This window comes from Cyprinodon tularosa, unplaced genomic scaffold (genome assembly GCF_016077235.1).
Source record: "Cyprinodon tularosa strain WSP-4 unplaced genomic scaffold, ASM1607723v1 ctg318, whole genome shotgun sequence".
Taxonomy (NCBI): domain Eukaryota; kingdom Metazoa; phylum Chordata; class Actinopteri; order Cyprinodontiformes; family Cyprinodontidae; genus Cyprinodon; species Cyprinodon tularosa.
Genome location: NW_024039028.1, coordinates 1,228,457 through 1,248,050, shown reverse-complemented (window position 1 = coordinate 1,248,050; position 19,594 = coordinate 1,228,457). Strand labels below are relative to the sequence as shown.

Here is a 19,594-nt window from a genome sequence, read left to right as displayed (position 1 = left end):
ACTCACCCCCATGCTGAACAACACTCTGGAGTACTTTTTTGATATCTCAAATGCATCTGGAGATCTGGGAGGCTTCTTGCTGTCTGCTGACATTCAAATAATGGAGGTCTATGGCGCCCGAGGTAGAAAGGTCCATAAAAGTCCACAAAAAACGTGTCAATATTCCTCCATACTGCTCGTCCAATGTATTCCAAGTGTCCTGAGTGGGTAGCATCCAGAATTTACTCGAAACGAAGTCATTTAGAATGTTTTTAGAGCATAAACAGTAGTGTATAGGATTTCCTGAAAGCACAAGCCTGCGCGTTCAGGAGTCTACGGAAACCGCAGCAGACCAAGCCAGATGAAAGTGCGCATTCAGCTCGGCAAAGAACTCATGCTCTTCCTCAACACTGAAGTCCTCAGACATTTTTCTTTCGTTGTTTCTTTCTTTGCACAGGTAAACAGCACATTTCTTCTTCTACGCTTGCATTATCGGCAGAGCAGACGCTGAATGCGCACTTTCATCTGGCTTGGTCTGCCGGCTTCCGTAGCGTCGTGAACGCGCATGTGCGCGCTTTCAGGAAATCCTATACACTACTGTTTATGCTCTAAAAACATTCTAAATGACTTCGTTTCGAGTAAATGCTACCCACTCAGGACACTTGGAATACATTGGACGAGCAGTATGGAGGAATATTGACACGTTTTTTGTGGACTTTTATGGACCTTTCTGTCTCGGTCACCATAGACCTCCATTATTTGAATGTCAGCAGACAGCAAGAAGCCTCCCAGATCTCCAGATGCATTTGAGATATCAAAAAAGTACTCCAGAGTGTTGTTCAGCATGGGGGTGAGTAGAAAATGAAGGCTAATCATGTTTTGGGTGTACTATTCCTTTAAGGTGTTTTTAATTAGAACGTATTTGATGTTGCTGCTGTTAACTTTCGTGTCTGTTAAAAAGTTCTCATGTTCTCTTCTAAAGTCTCATATCTTCATCCTTCCCTGCTTTTCTCCTGCAGGCCTGTGTATAATGACAGCCGCCTCCGTTTACACAGCGCAGCTTCACACCACCGACACACAGGGAGGGTACGGCCACTGCTACGTCTTGGCGTGGATCTCCTTCGTCTTCACCCTCATTCTCACCATCACCTTCGTCGTCCTGCGGAAGAGGACCGAGTGAAGGAGCGGGTGAAGGAGCGATGAGGAGGAGGGTGGGGTCCATGTTCCTCTGCTGCCAGGCTAAGGAGTCCTGTTAATCGTTTTAAATCCTGTCAGCTTGATCCGCAGTAGGGAAAGTGTTAATGCTAACGAGCCAATTGTTTTGTTTGGATTTGAATAAATTGGAATGAGGAGAGCTTCCATCTGTGTAACCAAACCAATTAGTTATTTATCTCTAGGCTGTAGCAACCTGTAGGTTTAAAAAGTGAGTCCAGACATTATCCGTATTTAAAGGAATAGTTTGTGTGAAATGTTTTTGGGTAGATTTCCACCAGGCTCAGTCCCTGTTTGGCTCATTTTACTTGATAGAGGGTTAAAGAATAAAAAAAAAGGAATTGGTAGAGTTCCAGTCAGAAATGAACATATTCTCCTATTAGGCATAAATTTGAGGGTGAATTGTTTTTTTTTTTGTTTTGTTTTTTTTAAGAATGCTTTTAAAGAATAATAACTGAGAGAACTTAGAATCTATCCTTAATCTTCTTTGATCCAGTTTATGCTGGCAGCCTAAAATGTCGAAGAGAAAACACACATGTTGAAGCCTTAGCATAACTCAGGCTAAATATTCAACCCGTTTCTCAGAAGTGAATAGAGCTCAGTTAAAGCCAACAGGTCTGTGATCCCAGTATGTCAGCCTGCTTGGGACACATAACTATCCAGATATCAACCATGCAGTCATTGACTTAAGATGAGGTTGAAGTGGATGAACGTTATTTCATCAACTTTGTGCGACCTGTTAACAGTAGTGCTACCAACAGCAATCCGCAGCATAATGCTGCCCCCACCTTGCTTTACAGTCTGTACAGCACTAAATCCTTGTCCTCTCTGGTCCTATAACCTGTCTCTAGAGTACATCTTTTAATCTGTCTATTTTATTATTTTTTTTCTGAGCACCCATTCAGCCCCTTAACCCAGGTTTTCTAGTCTACACTAGCTTGAGTTTTGGTGGTTTCTGGGTTCTTCCTGAACCTCTGAACCCGTACATTTGATGGCAGATACTGGGACTCTAACACAATCCAGCAGGTGAGCAAGATATGTGGTCTATGCTTGGAAATCAAGCAGCTGAAGATAATTCCGTTGATAATTGCAGTATTTTTATTTTATTTTTTTACCCTGTTTAGATTAGAGAAACTAAAAGTAATACTGCTGAAGTCATACAATGATTTATTCCACCCTGAAAAACAGACGCTCAATGCATTATAAAAGCCCCAAATCAGTATGAAAGGCACGGCCATTATGATTGGACTCCACTTATGACTGAAGCTATAAAGACGGTTGACACCTGCCATATTTCATTTAAATTAGTAAAAAAAAAAAAAATCTTTTTTTGATGTGACAACACAGGGTATGACGCTTTGATTCGATTAGCTTAGTGTAAATCTTGCATAACGGTTTAAAACTTCTGTCCCATCAAAATGACTGAACAGCAATCAATGTCTAAACTGCTGGCAAACCAAAGTGAGCACACACCTCAGTGAAAATAGAAAGTGTTCATATTTAGTTACTCCTCAATAGAGTTTCATAGGTTGGTGATCAACTGCCCCTCTGAAGACATGATGAAGCCTGTGGATATCAGAGAACTTCTCATCTTTCTGTTGGAGGATTTTCCATAGATATCAACTGAGTTATGAACTGGAGACACGTTTGGTCAGTCAATATCTTTACCCTCAGATTCTTCAGGAAGGCAGCAGTCTTCTTGGAGGTGTGTTTGGGGTCTTTATCGTGTTAGACGACTGCCCTGCTACCCAGATCATGCTCATTAATACTTCGACCATCGTGCTTCACTCTAGGAAAGACACACTAATCTTTGTGGTCCTCGCTTGGCTGCTGCCACAAATGCTCGACTCTCTGCTGCACTAATCTATCTTCTTAGTCTGCTGACCTTCAGCAAACCGTTAACAGGCTTAATCTTTTTAAGATCCCTCTTTCTAGGATGAGAGCCATACAGACCAATATGATGAAAGAAGCTACAACTATTGACTGTTGATCAGCGTTCATTCACAAACACATGAAGATCTACCTCATCCCACCCTCTCCTCAACTGTGAGAGAGGTGACCAGCACAAGTCGGCCAATCACGTTAGATTATTTTGATTTAGGGTGACATACAGCTCTGTAGGAAGCAAAAGCTCACATCTGTTTAGTCAGAATTGTCACTTTAATCATTAAAAGAGGAACGGTAAGAAGCGATTTGTGCATTGGTGTAGAACTGAAGCGAGAGGACGAGGCTTGCCAGGTTATAGGTCAGCTTTGGAGAGGAACTAATCTTTCTTAGCTATAAGGTATATATAAATATATATATATATATATATATATATATATATATGGCTATAAATGCCATGTTGAACTTCCAGTAAACTTAGTGTAAGCTTTTCCCCATTCTCACCAGACCCGTTAAATTAACAAAAAAACAGCTAAATTATTTTTAGGGGACAGAAAATCCACACAATTATGCTTTCCATTAAATTGTAGCGTCATACCTTCAGTATTGTCCAATGAAAAAATATATACACTTTGTAAAAATGTTAGCGGTGTGCTGACTTTAGTGAGATCCTGTATGTCCAGGTTTAATTTCAGCGGTTGGCAGCACAGAGAAATGTGCGCAGCTTCTTCGCTCTCGTCTGCTGCTGAGCTAAAAACTAACTCGGAGTAAAACAGTTCTGCTGTGGTAGATGCGTGCCTTCAGAAGAAGCTCCTGTGATGATACTGTACTGAGATAAAATAGTTCATCATGTGATCGGTAGTGGTGTTACTGCTGCCCTTTATCTGAAGGGGTGCCGCCATTCGCCAGAGCAGCAATACTGATGAACACTAATGGAAACAAAAGCCTTATTTCATTGTACGTTTATTAATTTCTCTTTATTTTACTCATATGGTATGTATACCCTCTTAGTCTATGTACAATATAACCAACTATTTTTGTAGATGTTTGTATTCAGTTTGCTTTTTTTAAGCTGTATTTTGTTTTCTGTCTGTAGCCGGCTGCTATCTGATGTAAAGTACATTTGTACAAGTGAACCTTAAAACAATCCAGGGATGAAGGGTGGAAGCGTTACATTCTACCATTGACAGAACTATGCATTAGACAGTTTGTTTGTATTTACATTGGAATCTAAGCCATGTCTTTTACTAATAAACTCTATTCAAACTTACAGAAGACGTTTTTTTTTTATCTAAAACTTCTTAAAATTCACAGCCATCTTATTCGCTCCGGGATGAGATGAGTGAGTGACAGAAAATATCTGTTTCCAGGACAGTTTCTAAATGGTGAAAACAAGCCTTCTCCAGGCCTTACAACAGACCCATAAGGAGCAGGAATATTCCATTACACACAGTGCTGCTCCCTCGAGGAAGCCGCTACAAATCAGGCTGCTCTAAATGCCTTGTCCAGATGGTGCAATTCTCTCCATGACCACCAGGTGGAGGAGGTGGTTCTGCTCTGCCGTCAGAAAGGGCCTGAAGAGAGAAAAAACAAAACATGTGATCAATATGGAAAAAAACTAAAAAGCCAGAGAATATTTCACTCTGCTCGTCACATGATGGAAAACTGACATTTCTCAACACTCACCACAGCTCAGTCTGCAAGGACTTCAGGGACTCTGTGTCTTTCTCCTGACACGCCATCTGCAGAACAGATCCGTCAGAACCAGGACTAATAAAAACACAACTACAGATTCAAACGGCCTTGTAACGTTGCAGATTTCTTTTTAAAGCCTCATAACATGAGCTCAGGCAGCAAAACAAGAAGGCATAAACCCTCCCCTTTTATTAAAGGTATTTTACATACAAACAAACCTAACAGCAGTAGTTATACCACTTGAAGGCCTCCACTTATTGCACGTTTAAAACTTCAATGCACACAGCAGTGCATAAAATAAAGCATAGCTTATATTTTAAATATTTACATCTGAAAGGTTTTCAGTTCTCTAATAAACTCTTTGTATAACAGCATAAACATTTATCTAAAAAAAAGCTTCAAGCCTTTAGAAGTATGCCAGCTCTGCAGGTCTAAATAAAAGTTGACTTTTCTTCTACGTGAAATCAGGTAAGGTGGGTTTCAGAGCATCAGTTAACATGTGGGTCCAGTTCTGTTCCAAAACTCTCCACTAGATATAAGCACTGGGTCGATTTAACACTAATATGCATTGAAGTTGTAGGTCTGCTGTGAGCTTAGTACCTTTATCCAGCTGGAAAGTGAACATGTGGCTGTCAATGCCACTGATTTTTAGATGTCAAAATGAGGGGAAACATGTTTTATATTACTTCCACTTCACTATCATGTGTTACCTTGTGGGAAGCTATCACAGAAAACATAGAGAAAATACTTTGTGGTTGAAAAACGACACATTTCAACACTTTGAACAGCAAAACGTGAGAACTTGAAAGCTGCAGTTAAAAAGTCTAACAGCACTGACACAGATGCCAAGTAGGGAAGAGTAAGAATGCGGCAAAAAGGACAAAAAACAATGCAACTGAATCATTAATCGCTGTCATGTAAAGGCTATGATGAAAAACTGTGTGTGTGAGGCAGAAAAGGTCAGGTAAAAACTCACCACCACAGATTGCAGAAGTAGGAACACATTCTCAGGCAGGAAGGTCACTGAAAGAACAAACAAAGTTCGTATTTACCCTCACCGCCAGTGCAATCCAAATGATTCATGCTCTTAGGTTGGATGGGAACTGAAGTCATTCACTTCCTCCAAAACAGATCAAAGTATTAAGAAGCATCTACCTTGGCTGTGAGGGTCAAACGACTCCCATGCATATCTCTCCAGGGTCTGAGCATGTTCTGGTAGTAACTTCTGAGGTGGAGGCTGCACAGAAAACACAGACCGAGGTGGTGCCATTAAGATTTAATGACCTACAGCTGTTGTTTTTTTTTTAAATGCCTCAACTCCAACAGATTTTATGGTTGCTGAGTTTGACGGTTTATGGTAGCTTTTCTCTAAATCGTTACAGAGTGATGAAAATATGAAATATTCAAGCATTCTGATCAACCAATTTTCTCCTGTTCCATTGTATTTTATTTGGATTCTATGCAGAACATAACTGTGATCCGTTGACCCCCAGATTTGAAATACTCCGAAAGCGCTCCGCCCCGCTCACGTACGTCATGTGGAATACTTGTCTGTCATGTTAATCAATGAGAGCTGTTCCACATCCACCGCTACTCCTCCCCACGTCCCCGTCCATGTACGTCTTCTCTGTCCGTCACTGTCAAAATACGGAGCCGAGCTATTTTTTGTTCCCCTCCGGTCCGGCTAGATCAAGATCCGCTATTGCAATCACACCAAACAGGAAAAAGAACGTCGAAAACATCCGGCTTGTCAAATTAAAACATAGTAACGACAGATCGTTAAACTAGAAATTATAGCAGAATTCTTATATATATTCAAAAAAACTAACATTGTTTATTTGCAAACTATTGGTTTTTCAACATACCAGGAAGCAGATTTCTCATCTCCATCAAAATATTTATTTTATACCAAGATGCTTAACAGTTTTATCAACCGAGTTTGGGAGTAGAGAACAAACAGTTCATAAAAAGGCAGTTTTGGATGATTCTAGTTATCCCCGTTACAAAAATCTACAACAAGAAGAAAATATTTGGGCAAAAACTGAACATATGCTGGATGCTGATGGGGATTTTTTTTTATGCATCATATTAAATTAAGAGTTCATTTTCACATGTTTTGCACCTGTTAATTTAATAACATCGCGCATGCTCTCCTCGAGCTCAGAGGAAGTCTGAGTGAAGCAAGATGGGAGGCTGTAGGCTTTGCTTTGGGCAGGAGGTCTGGAGCGCAGCGGAACGGGGAGGTGATGGAGGATGTGGGATTTCAGGGTAAGTGCTTTACAAACAAAACTCTGATCTCTGAAACCCAAACATAAATCAGATGCAACCTTTCTGCCTCCAGAGGCCAAAATTCAGGGGAAAGTTTAAGAAATTCTGTAGAAGAATTCAGCTACTAAACAAAGATAAAGGAAGTTCCACGGCTCCAGAAGAGGACAAACTGCTGCCCTCTAAACACCAAGACCTTAATGGAGGAGTTAGGCAGTGTTGGGAAAGTTCTCTTTCTACGTGAACTAGTTCAAAGTTCAGTTCACACATTTTAAAATGAACTAGTTCAGTTCATAGTTCATAATTCAAAATTTTGAACTAAGTTCACAGTTCCAAAAAATGAACTAGTTCATAGTTTTTTTTTCATGTATTGCTCAATTACACCATAGCCTACTGTAGAACCACAGACAGCCATTATTTTATCAGTTGTAACACTGAAACTGTGCGTCAGATTTCATCTTCATATCCAGTTTTGAATCCTTATCCAACCAGGGTTTACATTAGCATTGAGGGGACAGCATTTCCCCATTGTTGCTTTAATGCTTTGTTGCTGTCCATTCACTTCACACTAGTAGCAGCTGCAGCCTTCACCCCTACAGTATATTCTCAAAAACATCAGGAAAAATGTGCTGCTTGAATGGTCTTTTTTATGAGGAATTATTAAAAGAAAAATAGGAAAGTAGTCTTTAAGGTGCAAATGTTTTTTTTTATTTTAATAATTTTTTCCATTTGAAATTCCATTTCAATACATATTAAAAAGGAATCCTGGAAAATTATACCAGGCAGGTTTAACAAACAAGTTACATGGATAGTAAAACCCTCAAGAACAGGGGTCTTCTATGTTTTCCAGACCAAGGACCCCCAAACTGATGGCGAGATGGAGCGGGGTCCTATAGTCACTCTATTACAGATGGAGTAATGTAAATAAATTAATTTCTCCCTGGCATTATTAAAGTATTTCTGATTGTGATTCCTGGTTGATGGGACAGGTGTTGTGAAGGAAACGGTGCCCAGCTTGAAAGAGCTCCTAACACAAACTGAGGGACCAGGCTGAGGTAGGAATTTAAGGTTACTGAAGTGCGGATTTTTTTACTGAAAGCCGGCGGGCAAACTTGTTGCCATCATCCTCACCGACCACCTGGTCATAAACCTGTTTTAAGTGATCATACTGCTGCTTTGTCGCATCCACGGTCGCCTCCATGCTGCTGTGGCTTCCACGCTGCATTTTGTTTTGATGACGCACGCGGCTGTAGACTACGACGCTGGTAGCTGGTGTTGCCAGATTGGGTGTTTTTCCCGCTACATATTAAGGCCTGTTTACGGTGTGATTTAGCCGGGGTTTCACCTGGAGGGCTCTATAGAAATCTGGCAACCTATTGAACGGAGTTGAACTGAGAGAGCGTGCCGTTCACGGACACCAGAATGAACGAGTTCACAATAACGTTCATCAGGCGGTAATACAGTACGTTCAGTTCACGTTCGCCCAAAATATGAACGAGTTCATGAACTTTCGTTCAATGAACGCGTTCAGGCACAACACTGGAGTTAGGGTTGTCAAAAGTATTGAAACTCAAAAAAGTATCGATACTGAAATGTTGTATCCGGATACAATACTCGTTTTTAAAAGTATCGATACAGTGCCGTCACCAGTGGCACCTAAGCAGTCATTCATCTAAAGTGCAGAATATAGGACAATGCTCAGAACACTGTGTGAGTGAATAATTCTGTGCTCTTTTCAGTTTCAGACTTCTTTTTTGTAACAGGTGCAGCTGCTGAGAATGATTTTTGTTTCTTAACTGGTTTGGCTAGTGTCATTGTTATGTGTGCAAAGCATAGCCAAGGAAGGAACACTTAATTTGAATTTTATACGTTTTTTATCAAGCTTGCTTAATATTATGCACAGCATACAACCTTTATTGTGTTTATTTATTGTATTTTATTTATTAATGAAAATATTTCTGTAGACTTTTGGAGTCTTTGTTTTTATCCTTGTGGTATCGAAAATGGTATCGAGTATCGAATATTTTCCTTAGTATCGGTATCGAGTTGAAAAGTTTAGTATCGTGACAACCCTAGGAGGAGTGGGCTCATGGTGGGTAGCAGGTCATCACTCTTAGTATGCTTTAACACTTTAGTCAGAAATCTGGTCAAATCAGATCAAGGCAGGCCAGGTACATAGTCCTGGATTAGATTGGCCCAGAAAAAAGGTTCAGTCCTAAATCCTGAGAAAATCTGTTTTACAACTTGAGAATAGATAGTTGCGGATGTTTTTCATGCCGAGTCACTAAGCTGAATGTATTTTACCAAGAAAGATAGGGAAAAATGTTAGTTTATAGATGTTAAAAGCTAACAGAGAGATTTTCCCAACAGAATCCCTGCTGCAAAAGGTGGTTCTGAAAACAATCGACTCAGGAAGGCTGATGATAAAATTAATTTAAACATTATAAAACATAAAAAAGCATATGGCATTATCCTTTTCCTTCATAAATTTGATCTATCTTGACAAAAACTTTACTTATATATTGTTAAAGAGTTGAAGGTGTGTGAATACTTTCTGCAGACCGTGTCTTTCTGTAAAATAAGTAATATATTTGTATTTCCAAGCTTACCTCTAGTAACATCAGCAGAAGCACTCTGGATATCTCACATTTTGCCACAATGTCCATAAAGGCACCTTTTTAAACATGAAAACCGAGAAGGAAAAGATCAACTTTAGGACGACATAAAACAATGTGAAATTGGAAACCAATTTTGATGTTAAAGGATGAAGTAAAATAAATGAGGGATCCAGATAATAAGCATATCTGCAGCATCTGTGATCAGCGTGATTTGATCGTTTCCTCACCTATAGGGTTTGTGGTGCCTGGCAGCTGCAGCCCTCTCTCCTGACACATCAGCTGCATCTCTGTGAACACTGACAAAGCGCCGTCATAGTCACCTGTAAATTAGAGGAGACAAAGTCGGACATCTGGAATCCAGCCCAGCACGGGGCAACCATGCAATCTCCTCCAAATGAGCAGATCCTACTCACGTGTGATGATTTTACACGTGGCTATTTCCCCCATTGACAGCAGCGCTTCTATGGGCATCTGGGTCTGTAAATCTGCCGCCCTTTGGAAGTGAACAATGGCTTCTCCTGGTCTGTTCATTTCCTGTTGAAGTGCAGAAAAAAAGACCCATGTGCCATTTGGATTAGATAAAACTTAGAGCAAACCTAAAAAAAAAAACACACAAAAAAAAAAAAACGGGGAAATCGGCTTCATTAATCATCTGAGACAGCTGAAAGCTGTGATCAAACCTTGAGCGCGCTGCCAAGTTCCAAACACAGGCTGGCTGCCATCACAGGCTGGTTCATCTCGATGTACACCTGCAACACATTTTCACGTCAGCTTTCAGTCATAACACAAGAATGCAGTCAGGGAATCTGTTCTGCAAGCAGACACTGGCCTGTTTTAATGTTTCACTCTAAATATGCTTCTACTGTTGTTACACTGCACACCTTAATGGCAAAACTGTAGCAGTTGAGAGCAGCTTGGAGGTGTTCATCGAAGCCCGCCGCCTGCAGGGCTCGGATCTCCTTCTCAGATAACAGGAAGAGACGAGCAGCTTCGGTCAAGGCCAGAGCTTCTCCAGGAGCATTAAAGAGAGTCTGCTCGCACCTGCAGATAAACCCACTGGGAATGAGGAATAAAAAACAGACAGAGAGACGCCAGCTTTTCTCTGGCTCCTCAGCCCGGCTGTAGCTTTAGCCTCACATACAGTACATGACACTGTGCTGCTGCCATGTTTAATAACACAGCCTGTGACCCCAAAGATAACTGTGCCGCAGACTGGAGACCCCATTAAATGCATATAGCTGTTTCAATCAATAAAATTTATAATACAAATATATCTTTTAAATAACATTTAACTGATATTTTTATATTTTAAACTATGTAATGGATCATTTAACTATTATGCATTTTATTATTTAATTGTAAATCTAATATCTAAATGACGAATATGACAAATAGATAATTTATATTTATATGAACATATATAATTTAGTCATTTTACATTCATTTTTGTAAATTAATTTGACTTTATTATTCAAGTGTGCACTTTATAATTTCATGTATGTTTAACGTTCAAATAATGTTTTATATGAATAAATACATTTTAAAATAACATGAATCATTTGATTTATAACTTTGAAGTTATTTTTATTGATTTATTTTCATGTTTAACTATTTAACTGTACTGTAGCTGTTAGATAAATAACTTAATATGTAGATTATTTTAAATAACATTTAGTTGTTTTAATTTATTAATGTAACCTTTTCATTTTTTGAGGATTTTTCTTATTTGCATTTTATAAATTCATGGTACATCTAATATTAAAATCATGTGTTCAATAAATAAAGCATTTCTAAAAGAACATTTAATAGCTAAAGTTATCATTTTAATTATTATCTGAATTATTTAATGGGAAACTTAATTGTGCATGTTATTATTTCATGGTATATCTAATATTTGAATCCTCTTTTTAGATAAATAACGTTTACATTTATTATTTCAAGGTAAATTCCTTTCATTGGAAATTCACATTTGCAATTTTTTAAGATCTATTTTGGCCCTCCATGTACCCTTAGGGATGACATCACATTTATTGTGAAAACCTTCTTACAACCCCTACTTTGGGAACCCTTGCTTTAGACTATTTCCATATTTGAATAGAAAAAAAATTAAAAATAAATTAAACCTAGAGGAAGATATTTAACATGCTTCATCTGGCAGCACTCTGGTGCTTCCGCTGCCATATTTGTTTCCACTTGTTTTCAAACTTGAAAACAAGGTCCAGCGACTTGTGTTTTAGCTTTTTTTGGAATTGTTTTCACACAGTAACACAGATTTGGCCAAAGATTGGAGCCAAACTCAGCTGACTGACATTTATTAAGGCAGAGATTCAGAAAGGCACACATGTTACTGCAGACAGACATATTTATGCAGTAACAAAATCATGGAGGGATTATTGAAGAACATGATGACAACAGGGTGAAGAGACCATAAAGAGCATCACTGCATGTTATCTCTGCATGAAATCCATATTACAATCATCACAGTTTTTTTTTTTTTTCCAAACATGTTAACCCCTTCACTCAGTCATGTTATCCATATGAGACTGAACCCCCCACACCCCCCTCCCAGCGTGCACTCACCGAGCCATGGCCAGGTTACAGAAAGCAGCATACTGAAGGCAGTCCTGCTGCTTCAGCTCCTTCGCCAGCTGACCTGGAAGCACAGAGGCAGAAGAAAGACACAGATGAACTGGAAAACAGTGAAACTGCTCTAAAAGCAGCTGCTGCCTGTTATCACAGGGGCAGAACGAGTCACAGCGCCGCCGGCGTCCTGTTTAGACAGTTATCACCCAAACAGCGGCATTAGAGAGAGGTAGTGGGAATCAATGAGAGCTTCTGCAGAACCACAGACAGACACAAAAAAAAAACAACCAGAATAAACTTCTATCTGATCGTGTTGGAAATGCTTTCCTTGTACTATTAAGCCATTATCGGTCTTCATTCAACATAAACTAACCTGCTTTGTTTTTGTTTTTCTAACAGCTGTAGCTTCAAGTCTTATTTTAACTCCCATTTTCCAGTTAAAACATGATGAGTTTAGTTATTTGGGGTCAAGTTATGTTTAGCTTTTTTTTTTTTTTTAGTTGGGCATCTTCTGAGGACTTTTCCTTAAAGGGACACTATGCAACATTTTTCAGTTAATTAATGTGTTCCATAACGTTATGGATGACTAAATGAGTCATTTCAGGTTGAACAAAGGTATTCTCGGCCGCCCTGGTGGTCTGTGGGGGAAATACTGCACTTGCAACTGCAGGAGCACCGACCCGCACCCACAGGCTCAGAAGTCTCGTGAGAGTCAGTCTTGCTTTACGGCGAGAACTGCTACACGCCCCCAGTTAAAAGCATGCTCGTTGCTAGCACAGTGGCAATCTTTGTGCAGTTATGCTACGTTCACGCAGCAAAAGCAGCAAAATCGCATCTGCTGCTTCATTTTTGCTGCTTGTACCAGTTAGTACTGACGCGCGGCTGAAGCAGCTTTGCTGCTCTGGCTGCAAAAGTGTGTCTGAGGCGCATTGGGCGGAGCTTCACTATCCTTTCTCTGCCTTGCAGCTATATTTGCTGTGATCAGTGGGAATAAAGTAGTTTTAATATGTGTTTAAGTGAGAAAATACACCTGAAAACGTAATCAGTGCAGTCAGTTCATTCAGATTATTATCCTGCCTTCAATATTTTTTCTGTCGGAGCCGCTCAGACCCCCACATACCAGCGGGGCGCCGACAGTATGGATCCCTTCATCAGCAGCGGTTCACCGCGGCAGCTGGTAGGTGTTTTTCATCTAAATAATCCAAACTGCATATTCTGCCGGCAGATTTCTGCATTTTAAGTTAATTTAGGCGTCAATAAACTGTTTAAGAGCAGTGATCATGAGCGCTGTGTCTCTCTCCCTGCGTTAAACGCACCCGACGCGCTGCTGCAGCCGCTCAGACGTGCTGCGCCTGCAGCTCAAAACGCGCTGCGGGACCTTTGCATGTAAACTCGCTGCTTCTGTCGTGCCAGCTACATCCAGTGTGAACGCAGCGTTAGTCATTCGCTGCTAAGCTCAAAACAACCGCGCCTGGCTTGACGGAGAAACCAGGAGAACAGCTGAGCATATTTACGACAGTGCACTTTTACTTTCGCCCTCTGGAGGGAGCCTCACTGGAAAATCAACACTGGTTGCATTGTGTACCTTTAAATCCTGTCAGGTTAACTTGAAACCTTGGCTGCTGTGTTAGTTGTCATTTTCAGGGATCTCCCAATCCGATGTTGATATCGGAAATCGAATGAATATAGTGATATCTAGCGGCTTGGATCTGACATCTCCAATATAAGCAGCTAATAGAAACCTTCTGCTTTTGTTTGTAGTTTATGTAACCCATTCAAATTTTAATGGATCAGTTGTTCTCATATTTATTATTGTTGATTTTTGTTCTCTGTTTGACAAATTTAACCTGATTCAGCTTTTTCGAACATTCTAAACTATAAAAGAAGAAATACAAATATGCATGAATTGTACTAATACCGTATTAGGTCAATGTATAAATCTGCAGCAACGTATCTTAGAAATCAAAAAGTCATATCAGGACATCACCAGGAATTATTTCCATCATCGACTTAAAAGCTACAGTATTTAAATATGTTCTAATCAATAACAACCACAGGTAATGCACATGTTTAGGTTTGATCATAATTTATATTAAATAACAAGATTAAACTAGATCAGATCAGCATTAGAATCACAATAAACTGAAATAAGGTGATATAAAAAGTCAATACTGCAAAATAATATGTGATTTCTTTTTAAAATTCATGACTATTAACTTTGATACCGGTAACTATTTAAAATACTTTGCCAACACTTTAAGAAAGTTACCAGAATATGAAACAACTAGTTTAGATGTAGGGAATGGAGCTGGGCTGGGAGAAGATGGTAGTAATTGGTTACAAAATGAATTTCCTATCTGTATTATTGGTATATGAACTTTGGGGTTATTTTGGTTTCCTTTTAGCTACACATGTTTTTTACATCATTGTTAGATTCACTGGTCATATCTTACACCATCTTCTGGCATTAGATAAAACAGAACACAGGTGAGTTTTGTAATGTCGCCAATTTACACAAGTATCCATGGACAGTAATTATGACATTATGTTCCAAAGATCTACAGAAAACTTTGGATTTAACCGCTGCTATATGCTCCTTTAGATTTATGGACACTATAGGCCTGATTATCAAACTTTTGGGTGTATTATTAGAATATACCAACCTGTTTGAAAGAATAGAGCAGATCTTAGGCAGTGTGTGCAAACTTTTCATTGTGCAAATGCCTTCATAAACATGCAGATCATATCGTTATGAGCAAACCATGGAAAATATTAAGCACATGATATGCTCATACTTTACAAGTTGTAAGTAACTACTTACAGCCTGTAAAGCGGTGGTAAGTAGTTACTCTCAGTTTGGCTATTTACCCAAATAGTTGTGGCATCATATCGGGTGAACCTGCCATTTTTGCCTCAATCAGCACGGGTCATTTTTTTTTAGCTATTTCTTTGGAATCCATCAAGACCAGGCCCAAAACAGTCAAATGTTTACCATAACATCCATTATTATTTCACCTCTGCTGAACAACGTAATTGAACCATCTTGACCTCAAATATTGTTGAGGGATTGATTCTAGAGAAACAGCAACACCCATTAAATTGGATGAGTCAGAAGTTTGCCAAACTGTTCTGCATGGTTTAACTGCTGCTATTTTTAGCTTTCACAGTCGCTGTTATTAAAGAACAGGTAGCCAGAGATAAATCTGTCCCTGACACTTACATCCTGGGAGAACGTCTGCAGTCTCTCAGGATGTAAACAAATAAATGCCACTATAAGCGTTCTTGTCAGGCTGTTTCAGGTAACTGCTCCACTGGAGCCGTTACAGCCTCTTGATGAACATCTTTGATTGCCCAGGAGAAATCTTAGGAAATGCTGGACAGATTTAAATAACTCAGTGATTCATAATCGTTTGTAGAATTTATTTATTTTTTGTTCGAAACTTGTTCACCACTTATATATCTTAATTTCAGTAGTTTTATGTTCTTACGAAATGCATCTTGTGTTCCAAAAATTTAGACAAACGTTATAAAAGACAGACCCGACTTAAAGGACTGGTTTTATGACCGATGACCAATGTAAAATCAGATTGATATGTCATTTAAAGTTAGTCTGATGGGTTCATGATATTTATTTCCTACTTTAAAATCCATGCATACATAATCCTGAAGCTGGTAATCGATCAACTCACCAAACTGCTCGCTGGCTTCAGCTACATTGGGCTTTCGGAGGAAGCGTCTGCAAGGATAAAACACAAACCTTTCAGCATTGATCTAATATAATATATTAGAGACAGCATGTTGGCTTCAAGCTTAAATGGAACACCAGAAGTGTTTAGATAGAAGATATCTGTTGGATTGAAGCTTTCTGTGTTTGAAGTTTAATATTTGACCTGCATTGTTAGACTGGGTGTACATCTGACAGCAATGTATGCTTAGGGATAAAAGACAGCTATACAAAAAAGACAATAGCAGTGAACACAACAAAATTAAAAAGCGGTTCAATTGAGTTCATAGTTTACACTAGTATTGCACCAATGGAGATCAGTGCAATACAATTAATTTACCTAAAAAATAACCTATCATACCCAAAATAATAAACTTTACACAATGTTGGAACTACAGCTCAGAAAGAGAAGAGGGGAAATACTAGGATATAGGACAGCAGATGATTTCATATTTTCAAAATTATGTCATTTTCTATTAATGTGAAGCTTTACAAAAAAAATTAAAACAATCCACTGGACTTGGTTTCCAAGTTTGAAGATGTTTTGCTTCCCATCCAGGAAGGTTTTTCAATTCAGAATGTCAGGAATAGCGTTGAGAACAAGGTTTTATACAGTAGCTCAACAAAGGCTTGTTTTTGATTTGAAAACATGCAAATTGGAACAGAATGGAGGTAGTTCAGTTTCTTTTGTTAGACTGCAATACCCCATACCCATGTAAGTGTCTAAAAGGTTAGTCACAGGCATATTAATGTGAAGCCTTTACTGTGATCCAACTTAACTATGTCCTTCATCGAAATACTAATCAAATATTTTTTTTTGATTAATCGAAAAGTTGATTTTTTATTAAATTAAACCAGGTAAAACTTTTCCAATTGAGGAGTCCTGGCTAGAGCATATTGACTGACAAAAACTTTTTTATCTTAGATGCAAAATATAAATATATTTTATTAAAATCTTGGTATAATTACTGCTCTAAGTGGGTTGCTGTGTCAGCTAAAGGCATGTTTTAGTGTCTCTATACTCCATACTAATGGATTAGTAAATTAGTTGCTGATTATTTCAATAATCGATTAATCAAGATTAATCCAAATAACTGTTTCCGCCCTATCACCAACCAGTTTATTTTATCAAGCTACAATTGTTGTTTCGAAAACAAGAAATAAAAGAAATTGCTGATATGTTTGTTTGTACATGACAGTGATAGTGAAGCAGAGAGGCACAGCTACGCTGTAGTAGGATTTTGATGTTGTCCAAAGGGTACACAAGTATAAAACATTGGTAATCTGCTATGACGGTAATACTGATATCTAGTGATGTTATGAGATGAGCCGAGACTTCGAGGCATGTGTCGAGTACTGGAGGGGGCGTTTCCGAGAGGCGCGTATCGAGGATCGCTTCATTTGGTGGTGGAGCCAAAATAGATGGCGTCCGAAGACTCACTACCCCTCCATACCACGTGACCGCTTCGGGAAGTGGTTCAGCTTGCCCCGAACTTTGGCAGGCATTTAAACAGCCTCAGTATTCAGTCAAGATGTGGGACTTTGTAGGAGAGTTGGATAGAATTTGTTTATATTCTAAGAATAGATTGGTGCTTTTTCCAACAATTAGTTGGTTAACACTAGTTTGGTTAGATTAAACGATGTAATTATCAGAATCTGAGTAAAGCACTGATGTAATGGATTCTAAGTAATATTGCTTTTTGTAGATATGTCAGCTACTTAGTGGTTTAAGCTGTACGTGATGGACTTTCAATCTGTGGGATGTTGATTCAAGATCCCTTAGACCTTTAAAAGTTTTGATAAAACACATCTAGTATTTTGGCTAATATGACTAATATGCATTCCTTGCCCTAGATTGGTAAAAAAACACAAAATATTGATGTGTTGGTTTAGCCAAAATATTGGTTGAACACATAACTTCCAACCAGATTAAAACCACAAACTGTGGGAAAACTATTATGTTTAAATTAAACTGACTAACACCTTTCATTTTGCTCATCATTGCCCAATTTGCATGAACACTTTCCCTGTCTGCATGAGCTTATTTCACTAAAATGGCAGAAAAGCTGTGTACCTAAAATTATTGTTCTCTTCTAAGACGTTTTACATAAAAAAAAAAAATTCTAAAGATTTTATTACACAGACAGAACATTAACAATTCCAAATGAACTTATAAGGGGGGTAAAAAATACAAAAAAAACAAGAAAGATGATATTGCAAAGGATCTCTTACATTACTAACTGTAGTTCTGCACTCCACCAGTAGGTGGTGACATGTTCACATGGAGCCTCATGAACTGTGGGGATCATTGAAGCACTTCGGCCAAATGGTTCAATGCCTCATGAGGCTTCATCTCGCCATCAATACTGATTTCCCACATAGATATCAGCCGACATTTTTAAACGACTAATAAAAAATAAAATTCTCTTACACCATTTTTTTTTGTTTGCCTCCTAGATGTGAACAAACAAAAATAAATTATTGTAGAAAACTTGAAGGAACAGATTGGAGAGCAGATCTATTTTTCTTCTAGCTAATTTAACCATTTAAAGCCCGATCCAAGAATAAAACAAAACAGAAAATTACTTTTTTGGGGGTTTGAAGTCCTTATTTGGCCTTTTAACAAAATATGTAAAAAGAAATAACAGAAATAATTTTGATATTAATAATTTATTACTATGCGATAAGTCAAGATTATTTTTTGTATAGTCTTCTACTGGCTGTTATCAGGTATATCTGATTGTGTACAATAGGATTTTGAGCAAAGTTTTTACCATTAAATTATGCTAAAGGTGTGAGATGCAAAACATTTGAAACCGTATGTATCAAATATGATACATTTGGCATTACAGGGTTAATAACTCACTAATTCTCAAAAGGAGTATCAATAAATGCTTAAAAGTTAAAATAAATTATGAAACCACTGTTCCATGCTAAGAAACATTCAAAAGGCTTAAAGTTTAGACCAAAATAAATATAATATCGTTAATAAAACCAAATATTGTTTGAATACAACTTTAGAAACAGTGTTGCTTTAGCTATTCAATCACTCTCGTTCTAAATATTACAGTTGTTCAGTAAAGATCAAAGCATGGGTCAGATCAACATTATTCTTTGTGGTTTTACACCTTTTACACCATTTAAATAAACTCTGCATTTGCCCTGCTGATGGATGCATTTCCACTGATTCATACCACATCCACTTCAATCATTATCAATTCGGCTAATACTAACGAATAATGCTAAAGCTTACTATACTAAATGCACAGGCGGACAAAGATATATAAATTATAAATTCGGCTGCAAACATTATACACACAACGATATTATAAAAATAAGCTTAAAAATCACAGAGAGAAAAAAGCGACCGCTAGCCTTCTACTATTAGCATTAGCTTTGATGCTATTAATGGCAGTTAGGATTATAAATGATGATGCCCTTAACGTTATCTAATCGTTCCACTCGATATGTTTAAAACATTAAACTAATGTCTTACTGACTTCTTTAATTTGTTTGACACAGCTCGGTATCTCGCCAGAAAATCGCCTTCCGCAGCCATGGTCAAAACAGCTAAACAAACCCAACCAGGAAATTATTTTTGAAGCCGCTTTGCCATTGGCTTACTGATGGTCAC

At 38.4% G+C, this 19,594-nt stretch overlaps 2 protein-coding genes across 2 annotated transcripts in view; one reads left to right on the top strand and one right to left on the bottom strand.

Annotated features, from left to right (window-relative positions):
- Positions 1-4,345, top strand: part of emp1 (epithelial membrane protein 1) — a 15,185-nt gene extending 10,840 nt beyond the window's left edge. Inside the window, exon 5 of the mRNA XM_038292861.1 lies at positions 999-4,345. Coding sequence (XP_038148789.1) covers positions 999-1,159 — 161 coding nt within the window. The 3' untranslated portion in view covers positions 1,160-4,345. The remainder of the gene's footprint in view (positions 1-998) is intronic.
- On the bottom strand, positions 4,034-19,594 carry zgc:101679 (uncharacterized protein LOC450058 homolog). Its single transcript, XM_038292859.1, has 12 exons — positions 19,461-19,594; positions 15,926-15,972; positions 12,234-12,306; positions 10,535-10,694; positions 10,334-10,402; positions 10,067-10,187; positions 9,881-9,973; positions 9,645-9,709; positions 5,926-6,007; positions 5,747-5,793; positions 4,762-4,817; positions 4,034-4,649 (listed from the first exon to the last, which is right to left on the bottom strand). Exons 1-12 carry the CDS (start codon positions 19,517-19,519, stop codon positions 4,568-4,570), a joined length of 954 nt encoding a protein of 317 aa, XP_038148787.1. The 5' UTR covers positions 19,520-19,594; the 3' UTR covers positions 4,034-4,567.

Coding starts and splice junctions, on each gene's coding strand:
- zgc:101679 (XM_038292859.1), bottom strand. CDS start 19,519: ATGGCTGCGGAAGGCGATTTTCTGGCGAGATACCGAGCTGTGTCAAAC. Junction 9,710..9,880: donor AGGCACCACAAACCCTATAG/GTGAGGAAACGA, acceptor ATGTTTAAAAAG/GTGCCTTTATGGACATTGTG. Junction 5,794..5,925: donor GTTTGACCCTCACAGCCAAG/GTAGATGCTTCT, acceptor TTGTTCTTTCAG/TGACCTTCCTGCCTGAGAAT.